We start from the raw sequence: 25402 nt of genomic DNA, 5'->3' as shown, positions 1-25402 counted from the left end.
CATCACTGGTAGTTTAGGATATTTTTAATAATTAATTTAAGTTTTTTGGGACAATCTGTATATTTATCAACTTAATAGATATCTCTGGTTTCTTATCATGGGCAAAAAAATATCAAAATTTTTTTGGAAGCAAAAATGCTCGAGTAAATCTTGGAGAATGCATTGAGATCGAGAACTTTCTAAGCAAATTGTGTTATTGTATAGTGAAAATTTGAATTCATTTTGTTAATAATGGATGTGCCTCAACGTTTAACAAGACATGTGACGAATGAAGAAGCCTCTGAATCATCGCGCTCATACAAGATGGCCGCAGTCAAAGATACGTCGCCGGGGTAATTGGAGTTCAACAAAGCACCATATCCAGAGTTGTTATTCGTTACCAAGATACAGGTCAGCTAACCAGAAAACAAGGCCGCGGAAGGGTAACTTCGGTAGTGGATGATCGTTATTTGAGGTAAAGGCGTTAAGAATTAGCCATACCGCTCGAAGGCTGCAAACAGATATGTTGGCTGCTCGTAATGCCCGAATAAGCCTACAAACAGTTCGAAATAGGCTGAGAGAAGCAGGTATATGAGCCAGAGAACCAGCTAGAGGTCCAAGTCTTAGTAGAGAACATCGAGTAGCAAGATTGGAATTTGTTCGAGAACACGCAAATTGGAATATTCAAGATTGGTCCAATATTTTATTCACGGATGAATCAAGATGTTGTCTGTATTCATCAGATAGGCGTGTACCAGTATATAGGCGACGTGGAGAACGGCACTATCAGGTTAATTTTTGTCAAACTGAAAGTTTTGGCGGTGGCTCTATAATGATTCGGAAGGAATTTCTTTCGAGGGTCGCATGGAGTTAGTACCAGTGAATGATGGAAGACTAAATGCTGACAGGCACATAACCAATATCCTAGAATCCCATGTAGTGTCCTATATACCTCATATCGGTGACAACTCTGGGCTAATGCACGATAATGTTCGTCCACACGCTGCTAGTGTGGTTCAGCAGCACTTAGAAGAGGTTGAGATGCCCACCCTGAATTGGCCTGCACGTAGCCCGGACCTTAACCCAATAGAGCATGTCTGGGACCATCTAGGATGGCAAATTCAGCAACATCCGGCACCGATAAGAACACTAGATGATCTTCAAAATGTTCTTTTTAACTTCTGGGAAAACATGCCTCAAGGATACGTCCAGAACCTGTTTAGAGACCTTCCAAGACGAATGGAAGCTGTAATTAGAGCGAGGGGCGGCAACACACTCTATTACAAATTCATTGGCTGGTTTTAGTTTAAGCACCGATCATTTTTTTGTATAGATATTTTGTACAATTTTTTTGATATTTTCTATGCTTTGGTAAAACTTTTTGTCCTCTGTAGATTAAACTGATATAAAATAAATGTTGCAAAAGGCGTATCTATTGGTGTTTTAATTCGTAATAATAATAAAATTCGAAAAACAGGCAACACATTTAAAATATTTAAAAAATAATGAGTGATGCGATAATTTTTTTGAGGTGTATATTAATTTATACCAGCAAAAATTCAAATCCAAATTAGAATTCAATAAATACAGAATTCCAAGTCCGCCTTTGGATATTTTCGAAAATATTTTTTGTCATACTTATCTGAAAACACCCCACCCGTTTTCATCTGTTTCTCTCCAATTTTTTTACGTGCGCTAATTAAAAAAATTGAAATATGTATTAGAAAAGACAGTTATTCATTTATCACTTTTCTGAAAACAATAAGTGATTCCTTCCCACTATTTCCTATTTTTTGCTTCCGTTTTTCTTGTTCTTCCTTGTCCTATGTCTTAACCTAACCTAACCTAACTTAACTTAACCTAACCTAACCTAACCTTGATCTGCTTGTCGACTTAACGTAGGTTCATTCATATTAACAAAGAAGTTTATTCTAGAATTAACTAGTTTCGCCTGGACAAAACTAGTTTGTCCTGAAATCGGGTTTGACCGGTAACATATATATAATAATATTTATTTTATATTTCTATGATAATGGAATATGAACTGCGGATATGAAATGTGGAAGTCCATATAGTATTATTATTATAATCAGTCATGTATATTCTGAATAGAAATCATTGTACTTACTTCGCATATTTAATTAAATGGGTCAATTTCTTATTTGCAGGGTCATTGGAATTGATAATGCGTTTTTAATTATAAGCTATTAAGTGCAATGAAAGTCCAAATCTGATAATATATCGAACCCTTGTTTGTATATTACGTTATTTATACAGGACGTCTAGCAGAGGAATTAACTGAAAGCTGAAGGCGTATAAGAATGCGTAAAATATAACGATTGGGGTCAATTTACTCTATATCAAGTTGTATTTCTGAAAAAAGCCTTCAAAGTAGCTTAAAATTTGAAAATAAATTATTTTGATGCCACCCTTTTTTTATGCAAAAAAGCACAAAAAGGTGAAAGCCAGTTCATGAATGTATGAAATTAGTTCGATCGGATACAAAGAACGATATAGTGCAGAGTTGTATTTGAGGTTATTTGCCTGACTTGAATCATATCGATTTTTTTATAGGGAGCTATATGAAGTCCTTAGTGTACGCAATAATAATCCAACCTGAACAAGATCTAATAGCTAGAATTCAAGCTGCGGCAGAAATCGTTCAATCCCATCCAGATTTATTCTCAAAAAAACGTTTTTCAATGACAAAACGGTATAATAAGTGTATTGAAGTAAGAGACCAATAGTTTGAATATTTGAGATTATGAATAATTTTTATTTGTTTTGTACTACTTACGCTTAATCATTATTCGGAATTAAATGAATAATTAATTAATTTGTAAATTACTTATGTGCTTGCAGACTTTTGTTTAGAGACTTAAACGGTTATTAGTTTTTTAACTAAAAATAATCAGGCAATTTAAAACAGAATTAAAAAAGAATTTGCTCTAGTGGCGTAAAAAATAGGGACATAAAAGTGACAACTAACCTGACAGCGCCCCACTGGTTGAATTTTTCAGTTTATGTCAAAATATTACTTTATTAAGGAGCAACTAGGCCCCGTAAGGATTCGTACTCCTATATCAATATGAATCATTTATTGAGATTTATCTGTGGTAGAGCGTTGTCGGTCGAATATAGAAACATCCTATAGAATAATTTCAGGTGTGTCCTCTATGTCCAAACTACATTTTAAATTCCACACAGTTCTCACTATATAGTAGAATAGAAAGTAAAGTTTGTACCTTGTCGAACAGATGGCGGTGGTTGAATCAAGATGAGAAAATTGAAGAAAAGTCATAAAAATTGGATTTTCTCGAAAACAATTGCTCAAACTCAAAAACTGATGTGATTTTCGAGATCTAGGTAAGAAAATACATGATACCGTGTTGTTTTTTGGATACTTTCTCACTACTAATTTGTTTTAAAAATATCAAATTTGAATATATGGTAATTTCTTCGGTTTTGTGCCAAAACCATGAATGTGCAAAATTGACCGTTTTGACCTAAGTGCATCCCAAGTCTTAAAATGACCCTTATTAGCCATGTCAAACTCACGAATATGTTTACGCGTCTTAATTGGCCAGAACGTCAATCGATTATTCACGTAAAATCAGTTCTATGTCAGCTGTCACCACGGACTCTGCACGAATCTGATATTTTCGCGTTTTTGACGTTGCAAACAATTATTTTAAATATCTGAATTTACCACTTTCAATTATTCAGATTCATGTGAATTTGTCAGTTTCGTGATTATCTATTTTGATACACTTTACAAATAATCGTGAATGTAACACTTTCGTGCTTTTGAAATTGTAAACTACCTTATAAATGCCCGAGAATATTGCACTTTCGTGTTCTCCACTTTGCAAAAAACTAGATAAATAAATACAAGTGAATGACGTGTTGTTTTGTGTTGTAAAAACAAGTAGGACTGTCGCATTTAAATTTACTTACAAACCTTTGCTTTTCGTTACAAATGAATGTATTCTTGTAACTTTTAATTAGCAGAGTATAACGTTTTATTTCCTTGTTTCTTTTATTTTAAACGAGTTTTTAGTTTTTTTACAACTGAATGTTTTTTTTTAATTACCTGAGTGTTACGTTTTGTTTTCTTAATTCTTTTATTAAAAAAGTTTGCAAAAACTTAATGGCTTTCATTTTTCTGTTCAACGAAACTAAATTTGTTTCAAATCTTTCAACGGCAAAAACACGAATGTGTGTTTTTCAAAAAAAAACTGAATATGTCCAAAATTTTGTTAGACAACTTAAATTGGTCAATACGACTTCTCCTTATTGCAGAGAATATTTAAAGTCACACAAAAACTCGACGATTTATTATAAATTTTTATTTTTACCCTTAAGGAGAGGCAACCAATCATATTTTTTATAGTAGAACTGGTTGTCGCATTACATAGAGAATACTATTGATAGTTTCAGGCATCGCTCGGTAGACGACGATAAAAACGTTAAATCATAGAATAAGTGTTGAGGTTTCATTTTAAAAAATAGATATTTTATTTTAGGTATGCGAGAGTCGTATAACGGGTTGCAGATATGACAGGCGATACTAAAACACGTTCAGAGGAAATCAAACAACAAAATTGAATATTCTTGGAAGCCGTACTTTATATTAGAAAACTGATATGCATCCATATATTTCTTAATTTTCTTTTCGATTGGTCGGATGATACGAAACACAAATAAAACATACAAATTCAGCATTAGAAAAATATAAAGTGGTAGTCCTAATAGAATAATTCCACTTGCGTCCTCTATGCCAGAATGTCCAAACTAAATTTTAAATTCTACACAGTTCTCACAATATAGTAGAATAGAGAGTAAAGTTTGTACCTTGTCGAACAGATGGCGGTGGTTGAATCAATATGAGAAAATTGAAGAATAGTCATGAAAATTGGATTTTCACAAGAACCATTGCTTAAACTCAAAAATTAATGTGATTTTCGGAATCTCCATAAGAAAATACATGATACCACGTGTTTTTTTCGATACTTCCGGAGTATGCCATTTTTCCAAATTTTAAGTTTGAGCAATGGTTTTAGTGGAAATCAAATTTTCTCCTCTTGATTCAATCACCGCCATCTGTTCCACGAGGCACGAACTTTACTCTCTATTCTACTATATAGTGAGAACTGTGTGGAATTTAAAATGTAATGTAAATTTAAAAGGCAAATGTATGATTTAAAATTTTGAACACCTTATATCTCAGCAACTAGGCCTTACAAGGGTTCGTGTTCCTAAACTAAAATGAATTATTTATTGAGATCTCTTTGTGTTGTCGGAGGAATATGGAAACAGCCTGTATATGCAAATTTAAGAGATAACGAAAAATATTCAGAAAATATAGGATTGAATCTGTATTCGATAACATACTTTGTCGATAACAATGGATATCTTTCTAATAAATCTGGGCTATCAGAATTTTCATTTAAATATTTTACATCAATTTCTATTTATAAGGAAGCTGCTACGTCGAACAATGGTACTTTAAGTGTGAGTACTTGCGATAATGATTTCAAATTTAAAACTAACTCTGATTTCCTTGACGTACATTGTTACAACAGGTGAGCGTCAATAAAGAAACATAAGTAAATTGAATATAAAACTAAATTGTTTTATTCACTATATAGTAACAATTTTCATTAAACTCCATCCAAAAAATGTTCAAACTTCGAAACTATTTTGTCTTTATCATGAAAATCGGATCTCTCTGATTTTAACAATGGGACGCCGCTGAAAACGGCACAATCATTTGCTACTTTTTTCTTTACAGTATTTTTTTCTTCATTTTCAGTAAGCGAGGCCAGCGTTCCACAATGGAGTGAATCCTATTCCGTCAGGGGAGTTCTTTATCTTCCTTACGCAGAAATTGAAGAGCCTTTTCATGCTTGGTTAGTATAGATAAATCTTTAGTATAGTAGAGAGTCTGAAAGTTTTGTCGTAAAAATTTTATCCATGTTTTGACATTGCCTCCACATACATCGCATAGAATGCAGCCATTAGACTTGACCTTTCATGGACCACTAAAAACAGCATACAACAGAGAATGTGAAACCTATTTGGTTAACCATCCTGGAGCAAAAATCACAGCATTTGATATTGTTGGTCTTTATACAAAAGATTTTAACCGATACTCGTCGATTGATAAAGCTATAAATGGCTTCAAGAGTGCTGGAATTTTTCCAGTTGATCAAGATAAATTCAAGGGCACTTTCGAAAGTTTCGGTGATATAATTACACCAAAAACTCTATGTGATACCAGCCATGTGGGTCCTGATCATAACAACCAAAGAGAGTATCATAGCGAATCTCAAATTAGTGATGCAGCTAATAACGCCATTCCTAGTGAAGTAAGATCTCAACAAGAGTCTAGCCCTCTAGTAACATAAACATTATCGATGAATCCGTTCCCAATGTACCTGATCAAGACGAAATAAATGAGAATAATGATATAAGTGAAGCTGATTTAAACCAAAGTACGACAAGTCAAACAAGTCAATTTTCATCAGTACCGCTTAGTGATTTAATAAAGGTCCCAACTCTACAAATTCGTCGTAGCAAACGGGCAGTAAACAAAAAGCATTCCATTATTTTTACCAGCACATCGTAAAAAAAAATCTAGAAGAAAAGGAACAAAAGAAACTAGACAAGAAAAAAAAGCTTAAGAAAAAGAAATAAAACTACAACTAATAAGCTAAAAAAGTCAAAACTTTCTACAGGAAAAGGATCAAAGGGTGTATGAAATCTGAATAATTTTGAAAATGAAGGAAATGTTGATTACTTTTGCATTTATTGTCAGGAAAAGTACAGTAATCCACCCGCCGAAGACTGTTCAAAGATGTGTTCAAAGTGTAATAAGTGGGCTCATGAGAACTGCACTGCAGGAAGTTTTTCTAAAGGCTTTCCTTGTGATTTTTGTCTATGATGTGGACCTAGTCCGTAAATACCCCATGCTGTCCGTAATTAACCCAGGGTCAGTCCGAATTTACCCCGAGCGCTACGGGTAATTCTATTTGTTGTTTGATCTCGTTAAAGTATAATTGTTTTTGTAGATGTGTAACTAAAGATTAATAATTAATAAAGACAGACTGATTATTACTGAAAGTACGAATGTAGTGCGTTATTTCCCTTCGGCGTCCGCAATTCCCCCATTCTCCCCTATACGTATTCAAAAATAAATCATCAACCCTGTATTCTATAAAAAAAATAGTGTTATGTTTCTATTAATGTTTATGAGTGATATTTTCAGGTATAATGGTCCAAATGGTAACTCACGAATTGATTTCTACGATGGCATGGCAAAAACTTACCAATTAGGTGCAGATGACTACGGTACCGGTATTAAGATAGTTCCTTTTACAACTGAAGAGGTTTCGAATGAAATAACATGTTTTCTTGTAAATGGTACAGAAGAAGAACCAGTTAAATCTCAATCTATACTACCATCGTTGGATGATTTCCAGCTTGAAGGTATATCTGTGACATTAAAGTATATCTGAAATCAATAAGAAGACAGATATTTTTAAACTCATTAGCGTACATTATGAATTTGGAAATAAAGAAATGATTTTTTCTTTATAGTTATTATGAGACATCGAAATTTGTACCTATAATCCTCATTTATCTAGTGAATATGACAACGTTGTATGTCCAAAAAGAATCACTTAAGTGAGCTTCTTAGTTAATATGAAACAAGATCAGAAATTTGATTAGTGGTAGTTTATCAAATTATGTTAATGTTAATAATTTTTATAAATTTGGTACGATGGTATAAAATAAAGTAACTCAATAGGTTGTATGGACTCCTCTGGCAGTAACCACTGCCTTACATCTTTTGGAAATGCTGCGATTGGTTTGTGGTGGTGTTCTAGAGATTAGAAAGACCATCAAGAAGCTTTTGTCTCGTGTATAACTCTATTGGCTGAAGAGAAAGTCTTCTTGCAATAGAAACGTTCGATGGAATTGAGATAGGGGGAGTGTGGAGGTTATGGTAGAACAGCGTATTTTCCAGGTAGGAGCTAGACGTGTTGTGTGTGGATGGACATTGTCATGAATTTACATATGGATGCACAATAGGTTGCAGGATGACTTGCGTATGAATACCGCCCTATAACATAACTGTACCAACTGTATAACGACAAGTCGGTTCAGATTTCCAGGTGCAGATCCTGTGCTCTTGTCTTCCTCTAGCATCGAGACTGGTTAAGAAGTTAAGGATATTAGGTGCACTTTACGGACTAGTTTACACCAGTTTCAACCATCCCAATTGTTCGTCGCGACGTAAATGTTGATGTTCAATCTTTCTTCATTCACTGAACTTTAATCTGACTAACCAAAATTACTATTAACGTGGTACACAACGAGGCTAACAAGAAAATACTGCTACCATGTGTTTACCAACAGTAAAAAATCTTTATTATGAAAATTTGGGAAATAATTTGTCTCGAATTAAAAATAATTTTAAGTATTTAATAATATTTTTTCGTGGTTAACGTCAAATGTTTTGGTTCTAATGTAGGTACTGAAGGAGAGGGTGAATCAGAAATGGAAATATGGAGTCTAACAGTACAAGAAATGGAAAAGAAAAATGTTTACACAATGTGGGTTCGTTACGACAGTAATAATCAACCTATACCAGTAAAGTGAGTATTATCAGTATATTTTATCGTATTCTATTCTAATCCAACGTGAGTAAGCTTCTTCAAACCTTAATAAAACCATTCTTTGGACTTATATGCTAAAAATTGTTACATTAAATTCTCAATATTTCCTTTCAATTTAATTTATTGCCACATCTTTTAACGGTACACGATCCTAATAGGGACCAACAACATAGATGATTGTTTGCGGGCATTCATTGGACACTTCAATTTCATTAAGGCATCAAATTACTACTACGAAAAAGCCTCATTAATTTGGATCACTAATCGTCTATATATTCCACCAAATACACAAGATTTTCTGCTCGAATCGATTTGTAAATTAAGATGTATGAGATTTTTACGACACATAAGTTTCATATACGAGGATGGGCTATTAAATAACAAGACTGGTTATAAATGATACTGATATTACGTATATTTATTTATTATCACCTTCAATGTATATTTCTCCATCACTACATCGGTCCATGCAAATCTATCATAGTTCGAAACAGTACAGGAAGTCTTGTCGAAGCATTTTTTACATTCTGATTGAGGTACTTCTAAAATATGAGATATCAATGCACCAAGCGCTTAGAAGTAATCATTGAATGCCAAACAAGGACCTGAAAGGCAGATGACCCATCAATTTATTGCGCTGACTGTGTGAGACCCCGTCTTGTCGTGGTGGAGAACGATTCGTCTTTTGCGATTGGTTTCTCTAATTGTTTTCGAATACCTCTGGTGTACCATTCAGAATATAGACCATTCTACGTTGCTATAATGGAACGAAAAAAAACAGCTTGGAAATTCTTCGTGCGCGAACAGCTTTTGTTGGTTTTGGTTCGTCTTGAAAGACTCAAACAATCAATTGTTGTTTAGTTTCGAGTTTTTATGCATAGATCCATCGCTCGTCGTGATCTTACAGATGTCTTTAGAAGCTCCGCGACTAAATCGCTTTATAAATTTTTTGTACCAATTGACAAGAGCTTTTTTTGAACGATTGTCAAATTATGTGGTAAGTATGCCTTGATTTTGGACGATCTTCACGAAAATAAATCAGTAGCGAAGTACGACCGGATGGTGCTTCATCACCAAATGTCGAAGCGATTTGATCGGCACATCGCTGTTGGTTTAATCTACGTCGAAATTCATATTTTTGTCCAGGATGAACGTTCTGTAGTGTCTGTTAACAACCCAATAGCAATCTTATGACTAAGTACGTTCACCGTTAACAACAGATTAGACATATGCACATCAGTGTTGTCAAATCTCAAAACATGAGTAGCAACTTTCGTAGATTTTGATCAGTAGACATTTACATATTTCATATTACAATTTTCCGAAATAAACACAAAAAATTGTCTCAGTTACTTACAGATAACATCGTAATCAATAGAACAATACAATCAGTGAAGTAGTTTCAGATACTTAAAGTTTGAATTAGGTGGAAAAATCAGATTGTTCTACAGAAATTTTTATCAGCTATCAAGTTGTGTAATTTGCATTATAAATATTTGTTAATTGAGTTTAATTATTATAAAATATAATTATAATGTGTGAAAAGTACTTAAATATTTACCAGGTCATTTGGAAACGTCAGGAAACATGAATACCATATGGTACATTTCATTGGAATTATATTATGCTATTAATAAAACTTGAAATACATCTAAAACTATCCCCTGACACAATAATCCAAATCAATATATTCCACTGCTAAGAACAATAGAAAAAGTTTCAGCAACAAATAAATTTATTGAAAAAGTAATAAAGCAGTTATGAATTATTTATGGAAATCCGGGATGGTTGAGGCCCTCAACGGAATTCCCAGTTGTTGGAGATGAGTTGGCAGATGTAGAACTACGGGAAGAAATAAAATGTGAAAGGAAACTGGAAATTACTAAAGATGGAACGAGTAGGTAGAACAGATTTTAATAAAAAGGAGCTTATGCTCTAGCATATGAAAAAACTGATTTCATATTTTTTGAAATATGACCATACAGAAATTTGTTCTATTCTATTCGTTCTGTTCGCTAAATAAATAGAAAATACGCATTTTTATGAAAACTATCATACTAAATTTGGTTAAAACAGAAGGAAATGCAAAAATACAATAAAAAAAGCAAATAAAGCGAATATAAGGAATAAATTTACTTCGATTTAAAGTCTAGATAGGTAGAGAACGATTTCGAATACATTCAGAGGTTTTATTGAATTTCTCGAATGAAGTGGGATGGTTGCAGCCCTCAACTGAATTCCCAGTTGTTGTACTTGAGTTGAATTTGTTTGTTTGTGATGTACCGGTTGAAACTCCAACCTAGCAGCTGTAGAACTACGGGAAGAAATTAAATGTGAAAGGAAACTGGAAATTACTAAAGAAGGAACGAGTAGGTAGAACAGATTTTAATAAAAAGGAGCTTATGTTCTAGCATATGAAAAAACTGATTTTATATTTTTTGAAATATGACCAAATAGGAATTTGTTCTATTCTATTCGTTCTGTTCCCCAGATAAATAGAAAATACGAATTTTTATGAAAACTATCATACTAAATTTGCTCAAAACAAAAGGAAACGTATTTCTATTTTTCAGATATGACATGAAAGGTTATAATACTCTTCTTGGCAGTCACTACGATCATTATTATTTAGAATACGACTCTTACCTGATTTACCAAGAAGGATTTCCATTAGGTGTATTTGATGTGAAACTTTATGGTGAGTTTTATGTTATTTATTACCCGAAATCACAAAATTTTTCAATGAAAATTAATTGATCAATTATGAAACTAAAAATTCGTGATATTCGTGAACCATTAGAAAATTGAAGAAAAGTTACGTAAATATTATCTCGAAAGTTCTAAAAAGTTCGAGATCGTCATTAAATGTAAATAAGAACTGATTTAAATTGGTCGCCCTTTAGTTACATTCAACAAGGTCTTGGAGAGTGGAGAAACATGATGGAGGAGTTAATAGACAAAGCTACATTATAAAGCAAAGTTTTCCATTATTGGAACGTAGAACCTCATATCCAGGAGGGAAGATGCGCACAATCCCAAAACATTTGTGTGAAAGGCCTTCAAACATTATTTGTAGATCTTTAGCAACAAATTTGCCACCGTTTCTTGTAACTATTGATATTGGCTGCATTACAAGAAATATCTGACTTATTCCTTATGTCTATCTACCCTTACGAGTGTGTAAGACGTAAGGCAGAGCTTCTTCTTTTATAGAATCTTGTTCCAAAATTCTTTCCATTCCTTTCTATGTTCTGTTTGTGGTAGTACATTATGTAGTTTTTTCCAACTGTTTCTTAATAGCTTTGTTGATTTCGTCCTTCTAGTTCTTCCTTGGACCTCTGTTTCTCTGTCTACTATTCTCTCTTCCAGTATTTTTCTTGTAATTATTTCATCCTCTTGTATTTATTATTTGCCCGCATAAACGTTTTTTATCTGGTCTAATTTAGGCTCATATCCTGTGTCATGTTTTCCCGAAATAACTGGACATGTTGCGACAACGCGAGCTCTCAAATATTAGTTCAAACAAAAACGTTTTTGAACAGTTAAAACATCGAGTTTATGGGTCATTCGGCGTACAGTTCTTGTTTGGCATTGAATGATTGCTTCTTATTCCAATAGATCAAAAATAATTTGCGATGTCAACGTTTTTCTAAACCTGAAGAGCGGTTGATGATATTTCATCAATTTTATTTTATGTTATTTTTAATTTTAGAATGTAGAAGTTTCCCGGGACCCGGTAACCAACATTCTCACAATATAAATCCCATGGGCGAATTTATACGACCGGAAAAATCCGAACACGTGGATCATCATTTCAATGAATTCATTAGAGCACATAACAAACAATATTCCGATGTAAACGAGCATGTCATGAGGAAAGATATCTTTAGACAAAATTTCAGATTCATTAATTCTGTCAACAGACAAAATAGAGGTAAGTTGAAATAAATTTTTATCACGTTTAGATTTTGAGATACGCCAGGCGCTAGACTGATTGGAAAATGTTTTAAGAGACATAAAAGTAGTTGAAAACCTAACAAGAAATTCAACAGCAGTACTTGAAAGCTCATTTCTTTCCAATACGGATCCAGGAATTTAACAATGTAGTACCAGAAATCAAACTTTTGTTTTTCAACGCGAGATTTCAATGAGTTGTTCATTTTGAGAAATAGTCAAATAGTCAAAGGTTGAAAAACCAACTTCAAGGATACCTCTCGATTTCTCATAAAATGGACATCTACTTCTCAAGATAGTGAATACTGGAAGAAACAAGATTAAGTCTTAAGAAAAAAGAGTTTGTGTTCATAGCATCAACATTAAACTGGTCACGTATCAAGTTGGTGTAAAGTTCTTTTTCATGCGAATACATTCAAATGCTAACCCGTTCGAGTATTGACCTCAGTTAAATCAGATATATTTTTTCTATTAACTTGTGTAATCTTTCAAATGGTACGTGTTTGTTATTTTTTATTTGTTTTTTTTTTCTAACAGAAAGTAATAATTTTATCATTGCAACAGTTTTATTTTCTGCATAAACAAATCAGATACACTACATGGTTTGGATAAATTCCAGATGTTGAGTGCTCTTCAAAAATATCCCTTAAATAAGCTCAAATACACGGAACCAAACATTTTCTTGTACTTTTTTATGTAGCAATAAGTTCTCGTGAAGGCTTTCCATATTCTGGCATAGAATTTTAATTTTAAAATCACTAGAAATTTTATGAAGTTGACAATTTTCACACTCTGATCAAGGGTATCTTTAAGCCTTTTAAAGGAGGTGCCGCTAAAGCCTCTCGGTAAAGGACACAGTGAGTGAACAGTTGAAATTATGTGTGACCTTTCATAGCGTTAGCATAATCCGTACACACTGATACACAGTTTTTCTGGTGGTTTTCGAAAAAAAAAAGATTCCGGTAATTCGAAAATATCTTTACCTTTTGTCGATGTTTTAAGTGCCTTACACAACAAATATCTTATCTTGGAAAATGTCACGCACAGAAATGATCATTTCCAGCGAATTATCACTTAATTATTTTTGCCTCTTACTTTCCAAACATGCAAGAAAGAATTTCTGCTGCAGCAGGGAGGATTAGGTCATTAGTATGATTTTTACTAGTCTTTCCAATTGAATTACTAACTTCTTAAGAAATCGAAATCTTCAAAAAGACGTTCAATCTCATTTGCGACTAAATTCTTACGTTTGTTTTCAAAATGACGCTTTAAAAGAGATGGTTACATAGAATTGTGCTAATTTGTAACAAGACGTTCAGGTCTAATCACGATTTCTGAAATTGATCGCTCAGAATTTAGATTCAGATCTTCATGAGGTTTGTCTTCAGGAGTCATCTATCGAAAACTTGTTTGAACTGGATTGAGTGTCAGACAATAACACAGGACAGGAGCGATTGGTTGCCCACACAGCCACTGGAATGAGTGACATTTTGGCGGGCTACCAAAGTAAAAAACCACAACACTTAAAAACAACCTTCATCTTAGATTTGGGTCTTTTTGATTTATCCAACAAAAGGGTTGTTTTTTTGTCCCACTGCGTACCCGCGGGGGAACGTTTATCACAGTTACCACTGGTGTTAATAGCCGTTACGCTCAGTGATTTAGGCGCGAAAATTTAAACTTAACACTATTGTTAAAATTAGTAAACAACTTCTCTTAATAATAAAAATTCGTTATTTTAGGATATTCATTGGCTGTCAACCATCTGGCCGATAAAACTAACGAAGAGATGAAAATTTTGAGGGGTAGAATTCCAAATGGAGGATACAATGGCGGGAAACCTTTCCCTTATAAAAACGTTGATAGCGAGGATCTTCCAGAACAATATGATTGGAGATTGTATGGAGCTGTTACACCAGTGAAAGGTAATTTTAGTGAAAGTAAAAGCGGTAATTTTAATCGCCATAATTTTCATATTAAAATAAGCAGTATAATTTTCACGGGAAAATTAATATATTTTGTATAAAAACATTGTATTTATAAGGCTTTATGTGTATGCTTTGAAAGTTTCAGTCACTTTGAGGTTTGATTTTTGTTTGATAGTCGTATTGTGAAATTTTTTTTCTGAAAATGGAAAAAATTGAGTATAGGGTTGTCATTAAATATTTGCTTTTGAAAGAATCACGTCTACGCGAATGGGCAGCTGAAATCAAATGAAATTGTATTAGAGATCGGTAAAGCAAAAATGCAAAAACCAAAAATATCATCGGAAAAATTGACCAAATGATATTGGACGACCATCGCATCAAGGTTGAACTGATAGAAAAAGTTTTCGGCATATCAAAAAACCAATTTGCAATAAACGAACTCAATTTCGACACTCCTTAAATGTATTGTAAAAGGTGAACTTGCTCTAAAAAACACCAAAGACGACTCAAAAACTGACAGTTTTTTAGAATGATTATGAGGTTATGTTACTGAATATCTTCAAAAAGATAAAACAATAACAGTAGAGTCATTGTTTGATAAAACAAAATAGGAATCGCCAAAGAACAACCACATTTGAAGACACTTTAATTCTGCATAGCTAACAATCACGAATTGCACTTGGAATTGGTTGACCGCTCACCGTATTCACCAGATCTGGTCTCCAGTGACTTGTTTCTATTTGTTAACCTCAAATTTTCACTTGAAACGTATAGGAAACAAACAAAATCTACAGGGTTACGAAGAAACTACCTTTTATATCAAACCACCTCTATAGCAGCAACACCAACATTTTTTGGGCCATGGCCCTTTTCAGTTTTTCTAAAATTCTTATTCTTATTCTGTGTAACACATATAAAAAATTTGGTAAGAGTATGATGAGCCCCCCAACAACGATCATCACGAAACTCTATACGGAAACATTTACTTTCGGATATACCGGAAGTGGCTATTATCTCTGGAAGGCTAACATATATCGAAACATGGTTAACTTTGTTCGATAGATCTCATCAAGATTTATCTGTATGTGAAAACTCATGATGATTAACGCATGGTGTGAATAAAGCACGTTGCTCCAGGTAGCCTAATTCATACAGATGGCTCATTAGCCTATCGATGTCTCAGCAATGAAGAACACACTAATGAGTGGATCAATCACAAAGAAAGATGTGTTTCTGATAACGGGGTTCATATCCAAAGAATTGAGGCCAGTTGGAGACCTCTGAGAGCATTTTTCCGCGATTGGCATGTACCTTCAGAAGATTGGGAGGACAGGATCATAGGATATATACATGGCGACCAGAATATCGTAATTCTGACCCAAAAACAGACCCATTCATTTCATTAATAGAAGAAATCAAAAAATATTTTCAAATGTGAAAGTTATAGATTTAAGTCCAATTAAAATATTTGATTAAAGAAAATTATTTTTGCTTTTATTCCAGTCTCTAACCTAACCTAACCTAACCTAACCTAACTTAACCTAACCTAACCTATCTTAACCTAACCTTACCTAACCTAACCTTACAAAAATGAGTAAATTTTCATTTTATCTATTGATTTTTCACACACATTTTGGTCTCGGCAAGCCAGATTACACCTAATAATCAAAATTGACATCGAAATCTAGCATTTGATTTAAATGACTTGGAGCGAAATGGTTAAACTGGTGGCAAATCATCTTTCGAATTGTTACCCTTAAAAATTAAATTGCTCCCCTGCAAGGCATGTGCCCCAAGTTGGGAAACTTGCTCCATAAAATATATTTGTACCATTTATTCCTACTCTACCTGTACCTACGTTTCATTCAAATTTTATACAAATTTTATTTTTGGTTAATTATTACTCTATTTGAAAAATTTTACAGACCAAGCGGTGTGTGGTTCTTGTTGGTCTTTTGCTACCGTTGGACACTTAGAAGGAGCTCTGTTTTTGAAAAAAAATAATAGAACAAATTTGGTTCGATTGTCTGAACAAGCATTAGTTGACTGCTCATGGGGGTGAGTATAAAGAAATATATTGATATTAGATAGGTTCATAGTTTGGTTAAGTCATTCTCCTTTTTCATCTCACTTGTCTTTTACTTTACAAGTATACAGTTATCGAATATCTTGAGGTATTATGACGGATTAATTTCGAAGGGTGTTGGGTAGTTTAGAGAAATCTAAAAAATCATCAAAATATTAAATAAAAAGGTATAATCCAAGGGGTAGAAGTGCTGTATAAAAGAATATAATACAAAAAATTTGATTTTTCATGATCAAACATGGATAATGGGATTCCAAAAAAGATATTCAGTGTTTTTAGCAGAAAAATTTATAACAAGGAAAAATTCGAAAAACTTAGATTATCAGGAAAATCATTACTCTGATTTAAAAACTCATACGATTTTCGAAATCTACGTATTTACAAATTTTTTTGTAGAAAATTGGAAAATTTTCAAATTTCAGACATACTGGTGTAAAAAATCCAATAACTCCAATACTTTGAGAGCAATCGGCTGCATTCCATTATTAAAGGAATTATACAGTGTAAAGCGAAACTTTTTCTTAAATATGACATCATAACAAACAGTTCATAGTTTTGGACTGTGAACTTAGTTATATAGAAAAATCGAAAGAAGAACATAAAAAAATATACCTGCTTTTTTGTAATTATACGAGGCGAATTATAAAACATCAAATTTGAACTTTTTAAGCAAAATTCAATTTTTTGAATCCGATAAAATTCCACATAAAAGTGTTTTGCGGATTCCAAAAAAAGGTATCCGCTTTTTTATAAAAAAATTAGAAACGAAGGGAAAATTCATAAAAAATTAATTTTCCGATATTCTATTCCCTCTGTACAGCTATTGGATTGGATAAAAAAATTTTAGAATAAAAAATATTCATAAATCAAAAAAGGATTTTATTTATTCTATAAAACTTCATCTTGAGAAAAGTTAATATATAGAAATTTAAGTAAAGGCTGTTTATTTCATCCCCGTTTAATATAACTATGGTTTTCGTGAAAATTCAATTTTTTTCTCTTGATTCACCCAGAGCCATCTGTTCGACAAGACACAAATTTTACGAGGGTGAATCAAATATAAACGAGACTTTTGGACCTGCGCGCGCAATAGTGATGGAAGAACGTTCCGCTGTTATTGGCTGTTAGGTTGGTTTGTCAGGAGTGGGGGAAGCACGTGACTCATCATCATAGACTCGCTCAGTGTCCATCGTTACGATGTCCGAGCAGGAGGTACTTTCCTCTATTGCGCAACGTATTGTTATAAAGTTTTTAGCTGCAGAAGGTGTAAAACCGGCTGAAATCTTGAGAAGATTGACTGCACAGTTCGGGGAAAAGACGCTGTCGCGAGCTAGAGTGTTTGCTTGGCATAAACAGTTCGTGGAGGGCCGTGAACGTGTTGAAAATGAGAGCCATGACCGCAGACCCCGCACCAGCATTACAGCGGGCAACATCGACAGTGTTCGTCAACTTGTTGAAGGTGATAGGCGTCTAACAACTTCGGATATTGCAATTAAGGTTGGAATAAGTTATGGGAGCACTTACTCTATACTCTCAGAGGAGCTAGGGTATCGCAAGGTGTGTGCCAGGTGGGTTCCTCGTCTTCTGACAGTTGACCAGAAACTGAATCGTTTTCAAGTGTGTGAGCGTCTTCTTGCTCGATTTCGGGAAGAAGGAGACCCATTTCTTTCTCACATTGTCACCTGTGATGAAACGTGGGTGCATCACTACACCCCTGAGTCGAAACAAGCGAGTATCGAGTGGAGGAAGAAAGGAGAAACCGGACCAGTGAAAGCCAAGTCACGATTATCGGCTGGCAAGGTTTTGGCTACTGTTTTTTTTGACCAGTGTGGCCTGCTGCACCTTGATTTTTTGCATGAGCGCAGAACAATTAATGCGGCGTACTACTGCAAAATTTTGACTGAGGTCAGACTTGCATATCGCCGCAAAAGACGACACCTTCCAATGAGAAAAGTGATTCTCCTCCATGACAATGCTCGCCCCCATACGGCAGCCCTGACAGTACAAAAATTGGAGCAACTGGGTTGGGAGACACTGGAACACCCTCCATACAGTCCAGACCTGTCTCCCTGCGACTTCCATGTCTTTGGTCCTCTCCAGGAAGCTTTGGGAGGGCAAAAATTCCACAGCGATAATGAGGTTGAAGCATATGTGCGCAATTGGCTACAAACACGACCTGACTCTTTTTACCTGGAAGGAATTAAAAAATTAAATCAGGAGATTATGTAGAAAAATAAACTATGATTGTTTGTGCGTTTAAAATCAAAATAAATATTTTAAAAAATAAGTCTTGTTTATATTTGATTTACCCTCGTACTTTCTATTCTACTATGTAGTGAGAGCCGTGTAGAATTTAAAATGTAGTTTAGACATTCTGACATAGTAGAATTATTCTACTAGGACTACCACTTTATATTTTTCTAATTCTGAATTTGTATGTTTTATTTGTATTTCGTATCATCTGAACAATTGAAAAGAAAAATAAGAAATATATGGATGCATATCAATTTTCTAATATGAAGTACGGCTCCCCAGAAAACTCAATTTTGTTGTTTGATTTCCTCTGAACGTGTTTTAGTAGCGCCTGTCATATCCGCAACCCGTTATACGACTCGCATACCTGAAATAAACTATCCATTTTTTAAAATGAAACCTCAATACTTGTACTTATTCTATGATTTTACGATTTTATCGCCGTCTACCGAGCGATGCCGGAAACTATAAATAGTAATCTTCATGTAATTCGACAACCAGTTCTACTATAAAATGTATGATTGGTTGCCACTCCTTAAGGGTGAGACTAAAAATTTATATTCAATTATATTGAAATCTGATATTTTTTAGAACAGCTATCGACTCAAATCAGTAATGAGAAAGTATCCAAAAAACAACATGGTATCATGTATAAAATAATTTGATTACGACGAAGGATCAGAAATATTTTTCAAGTATCTCCAATGTCAGTACAAAATCTTAGGGAATATTATGCTTAGGGGTTAACTCTGTTGAACATACGTTCTTATTGAATGTATCGAACGCAGGCTTTTTTTGTGGGCAAGCTACAAAAAAAATTATTTTTTACTGACAAATTTGGTTTCTTGTATAAATATCTATAAGTGTGTTTTGCATTTTGGGATATGTACCTATTAAATTTTAAATTCTTGCATCAGTTTCATCAAATGCTTTTGTGTATTTTTTCTTAGTTTTTCAATGATAAACTTTGTTTGTCAAGTTTGTTCTTGGAATTATCGAGACGTTGATTATGAACAACTCTCTCTATAGCTTTTTGTCCGATTTGCCACATAAAAGACATTTTACTGTATATAAAAATAGTTTTTTTTTGAAAAACTTTATTTATAAAAACTGAATTATAAATTCGTTAAAACCACGAAAGAATAGACAAACTGTATTCTGAAAGATGATCTCCGGTTTATTGGTTGTCCCAATAAATCCAGATATTTCAGAGCTTTAAATTATTATATAATTTGCTTAAATAACAATTTATCTTATTTTCAGATACGGTAACAATGGTTGTGATGGCGGAGAAGACTTCAGATCCTACCAATGGATTTTAAAACATGGAGGTATTCCCCTTGATAGTGATTATGGAGCTTATATAGGCCAGGTAATTATGAAATAAATGATGAAACCACTATTATACACTAATAAAAATGTATAAAATATATAAAATATATAAAATATAAAATAGAATGATAATAATTTATTCAAACAACTATAATATACAGTAGAGTTGCAAAAAATGATGAATTAGCACAACAATAAGAAATGGTGAATTTATTATAAATATTTTTAATATAAGAATATACTATTTCCACAAGTAACCACTTTTCTAATAACTCCAAGAGTATGACTAGGTTCCTACCTATTCTGCGCAACATAATCAAGTATACCAACCTTCTTCTCGGATATCTTTCTCAATATCTTCTTGTTCACGAATATCTCAAATGTTTTCAATGTTCGAAAACGTTTTTGTTTGATTCGTCTTCCACGATAGGTTCCCCTGCACTCTGGAAAACAAATGCTGATGTTTTATCTAGAATTGACCTTTATACGCTGTTTTAATGGAACGGTGACGACATTTCTAGCTGTTTAGAAAAAACAGGGACCATGGCTTCGATGTGCTTTTGTTGGATTTGGCTCCAGCATTTCTTTGCACCAATCGACACGAGATTCTTTTGAGCGATTGTCAAATTATGCAGTGTCTTGAATCCACACGTTTGAATGTTTCAATCCGTAGGCTAGCACCTACGATTCGCAACCATAGAAGAGCAGTGTACTGATTCATACTGAGATAAAAAATCCGTACAAACTGTTTGTTTTAATCTAATTATTCGCACCTTAATATAATTACACACGTTTTACATAAATGAATCAGCACCCGGCTTTCCTAATTGTTGTTTTCAAATGTTGCATTAAACTATGAAAAACTAAATGTGGCGTTTGCCGAAGTTTGTTCATGATAAACATTTCGTTTCAAATTTTACCAAAAACGTTTAATTGGCTTAAAAAAAGGGAATATTCAGCTCTGTGAAAACTCCCTCAACGATCAAAACATAAAATTTTCTTCAGGAAGATTTTTCATTACGAACTGTGTTGATCTAGATCTGACACACTCTTTTTCTTGTAATATTTTGATGGCTGCAGAATTTTCAGAAGGGCGAATGTATACCGAATTACTACCGTCTCTAGCGGGCGAAAACTTGTTGTCACTGAGACTTTTTGATTTTTGTTCCATTTGTTGCTTTCTTAAAACATTTGAGTGTCGATTTTTTTGATTTATGACCTAACCACATTCTGTTCCTTTAGAATTTTGCTTACATATTTCTTATCGATTTCGAATTTTACGTCCAATTTTCGTAAACTAACTCCCAGTTGTTTGTGAGCAGCTTTAAGCAAACTTCTCTCTTTTTGTTTGGCATTCGTTTCGCTTTTCTACGTGATTCTGACTTTCTTTCAATCGAAATACCTTTCTCGACACGCCGACAGATATCGTAAATTCTATTCCCATTCTTATAAAGTCATTAACCGTAAATTATTTCTTCAAATTTTGATTTTGTACACAAATCTTGTTAATTATTTTACGCAGTAGGTTTTCTTTAAGATTTATAGTTGGGACATTTAAGAACTGCTAAATTACGAGAAGTAATTAACAATATTCTCAGTCTGAGCTGTATAAAAAAGTACCCCACACCCTTAACTTCTTTTTTATACATTTCGTTATCCCTCCCCTAGTCCGTAGAACATACGTGGATACTGTGTTAATTACTAGATACCTTATCGTCAATTTTTTCTTCTGGTCTTCCAACTTATCTTATTACACCTCTTATTAACCTGTGCCTTGTATTGGCACAGTTATTTCTTCTGGTATGTTTGATATTTTCATTAGTTCTATCTTCTATATGTTTCATTAGACAACTTCTCTATTCTGTTTTCTAGTTCTTTCTTTCTGTTAGTGAATATTGATGCGTCGTCCGCGTTGTCTTCTTCCTTTTTATGTTGACTTTCTCAGCTATTTTATCCGTGATCAATACGAACAAAAACAGGTTTAAAACGTGCTCTTTAACTCCTCTGTCAGTATAAACAAGACATTTATCGTATGACATTTTTTTGTTTACAAGAGAAGTGTATTTGGGCGAGTTTTAGTCAAGATGATCGTAGAAACGCGAGAACTTGCGTTGTTCTAATGGATTTTCTCAAATCCTGTGAGCACCTTCACATTTTCTACTTTCTTTGCATTCATAGAAGAGTTATTTCTCAGATATTTTTCTATCCTTATCTAAAAAATCAATCATGATTACTCCATGGCAATCCCAAAAAACTGAAGCAAGAACTTTTGCAGCAGATTTTTGGACACGAAACTTCTTAGGTATTGGAGAACCAGAGTGTCGCCATTCCATCGATTGTTGCTTTGTTTCTGGATCGTAGAAATGTACCCAAGTCTCATCCATAGTTACAATTCAGCTTAAGAAGTCTACATCGTTTTCAAATCGAGCACAAATCGAACGCGATGCTTCTACCCTAACACGCTTTTGGTCAACACTTAAACATTTGGAGATTCTCCATTTTGCAGCAATTTTTCTCATGTCTAAATTGACGTGAACTATATGATAAACACGTTCGTATGAAATATTCAGTTCTTCAGATATCCGTTTTAGTCCAATTCAACGGTCTGATAAAATCATGTCATGAGCTGCATCGATATTTTTGGGGACTGACACAGAAACTGGCCATCTTCCCGATCGGTCATAATCTTCAATGGAAAATTTACCTCTTTTGAAGCTTGCAGTCCAATTTTTCACGGTCGCATACGAAGGACATTGATCACCAAGGGTATTAAGCATATCTTCGTAAATCTGCTTACCTCTTAAAACTTTTAAATACAGGTACTTGTTGATGGTTCGATACTCCAATTTTTCGATTTTCACAATTTCTGTGGACATATTTTTTCTTTTAGTTTATTACGTAACTCTGGTTTACTTTTTTGACGTCAAACTTTACACTGACACTTCTAATAAGTTATTGTTCGTTGCTATAGTAACGCAATATTTTGTTTATGCATGGAACTGGTCTAGGCCAACTAGATATTAATAAATCCGCGTATATTGATAATTGGTGACATCTTTAGATTAAAGTCGAGAACTTGTCAGATAACCCTTGTTATGTGATTCATTTGTTCGGTATGATTAAAGTTGTTGGAATTTTTATTTATTGGTTCATCGGAAAAAAGTTTTTTTTATAATTATTGGTCATTATGGTTTTTGTAGGATGGGTATTGCCACGCTGATGGTTTAAATAAAACGGCATCCATCACTGGATGGGTGAACGTTACAGTTAACGATGTAAATGCACTTAGATTAGCAATTTTCAAGGAAGGACCAATAAGCGTCGCCATAGATGCAAGTCAAAAAACGTTCCGTTTCTATTCTAACGGAGTATATTACGACGAAAATTGGTATGTATAAATTACATGTTTATCAAAACGTACTCAACTTGAACGAAATTGAGGTATCAGTCGCGTTATATTCATGGTTATCAAACGACGCAAAAATATGGTTTTATCTCTGTGAAACATTGTCAAACACTCAATGGAAACGTTCACTATTAATAACTGCCAAACAAATACTAAGTAACGTGGCATCTCCAATCAGCAATTACTGCTATCTCTAGACCAAGCCAGGTACTTCTGTAACAATCCTCGTATATAAATCGTCAGATGTAAAGAAGAAATTGCAACAAAGCGACCGCTGAGTGCTTTTCTATTTAGAAAACGGATCTTCTCATACTTTTTTGATCATCATGGCTAAAATTCACGAATAGGTTGATCGCCCACCATATTCACAAGATCCGGCTCCCAGCGATTTTTTCTTGTTTCTTAACCTCAAAGTTTTTCTTGCAAAAAAGTGTATAGAATTTAAGCGAGATACTATTAAAAAATATTAATAATTATGAAATAAAATATCTCGATTCTTTGTGAGATAAACGTAGATAAACTCAAATATCTTACGTAACATTATATAACCTCACTTCCTCGGCTGGAGATTCTTTTTCAGGAAGTGGTATTCGGCTTTAGTTAAAGTATTTAAATAAGTGGTAATCAGATGAGGTGAATAATTAATGTTAAATTGGACGCCACTAGCTTTTTAACGATCGACATTAAAAATTAATACAAAAAAGATGGAAAATCTGGAAACCCAGTAGTTGGAGTTGCATTGGTTGGTGTCTTTTTTTTGTGGAGTATCGGCTTAATCTTTGGTTGAGCTCCCAACCTGGCAAAACTGCGAAAAAAAAAATAGAAAGGAAACGGGATATAAATGAAAATTACTAAAGAAGGAACGAGTAGGTAGAACAGATTTGAATAAAAAGGAGCTCATGCTGTAACATATAATAAAACTGAATTCGTATTTGTTTCAAATAGAACCAGGAATCTGTAGAATGGCATGTTACAACTGACGTGACTAACTATCTGAGTAAAATTGTCTCTTGTTATGTTTGCTAAGCAAGAAAGTCGTAAATACATTGTAGATACTACTCTTCAGCCTAGTATCTAGTTCGTACTATAGTTTTTTTAGTAAAAATCACAATTTAGTACATACACGATTATTATTGCCATTATATCTTGAAAACGAATGCAGATACGACATTTTTACCATTACAATGTTTATTTCGCGTAAAAAATAACCTTAACCTTAAATGTTGAGCTTTGTTTTCAACGTTAATCTTTATGAATAATTCGATTTTTCATTTTTAGTGCCAACGGTGCGGACGATATGAACCACGCAGTACTCGCTGTTGGATATGGTACAATGAATGGAGAAGATTATTGGTTGATAAAAAATAGTTGGTCCACTTATTGGGGCAATGATGGGTACATTCTAATGTCTGCCAGAGATAATAACTGCGGAGTTATGACCCAAGCTACATACGTAACAATGTAATGTGAAAAATACGAATAAATGAATTAAACTGTAAAATAAATATGATTGTTTCATTTAATAAATCACAATGAACTGGTCTACAGAAAGAAAATTAATCAAGCCTCGGCCCTATTAGTGGTGATTCTTATGTAAAATGACATCCTGAATCCAAATACTCAGATTACTGCCGCTTTATTTCATCATCCACCATTTTAGGGGAAGCCCCACATTTCTATTTTCACCAATTTTTTATAATAATAATAAAGTTATGGACATTTGATTTTGAGGGGTGGAAAGAACTATTTTAACTAGAAGCAATCATAAATAATAAAGATA

The 25402-nt window shown here is 33.7% G+C and overlaps 1 protein-coding gene across 1 annotated transcript; it reads left to right on the top strand.

The window, feature by feature from the left end:
* Window positions 1-5446: 5446 nt before the first annotated feature.
* LOC130892229 (digestive cysteine proteinase 1-like) lies at window positions 5447-25127 on the top strand. Its single transcript, XM_057797483.1, has 11 exons — window positions 5447-5564; window positions 5795-5891; window positions 7250-7470; window positions 8519-8642; window positions 11237-11361; window positions 12376-12597; window positions 14360-14542; window positions 16471-16603; window positions 20148-20256; window positions 23417-23604; window positions 24901-25127. The coding sequence occupies exons 1-11, from the start codon at window positions 5510-5512 to the stop codon at window positions 25085-25087; spliced, it is 1644 nt and encodes a 547-aa protein (XP_057653466.1). The 5' UTR covers window positions 5447-5509; the 3' UTR covers window positions 25088-25127.
* The last annotated feature ends 275 nt before the right edge of the window (window positions 25128-25402 follow it).

The sequence above is a fragment of the Diorhabda carinulata genome, chromosome 4, assembly GCF_026250575.1.
Source record: "Diorhabda carinulata isolate Delta chromosome 4, icDioCari1.1, whole genome shotgun sequence".
NCBI classification, from domain to species: domain Eukaryota; kingdom Metazoa; phylum Arthropoda; class Insecta; order Coleoptera; family Chrysomelidae; genus Diorhabda; species Diorhabda carinulata.
Note: the sequence above shows the minus strand (reverse complement) of the source record. Positions and strands in the feature narration are given on the sequence as shown.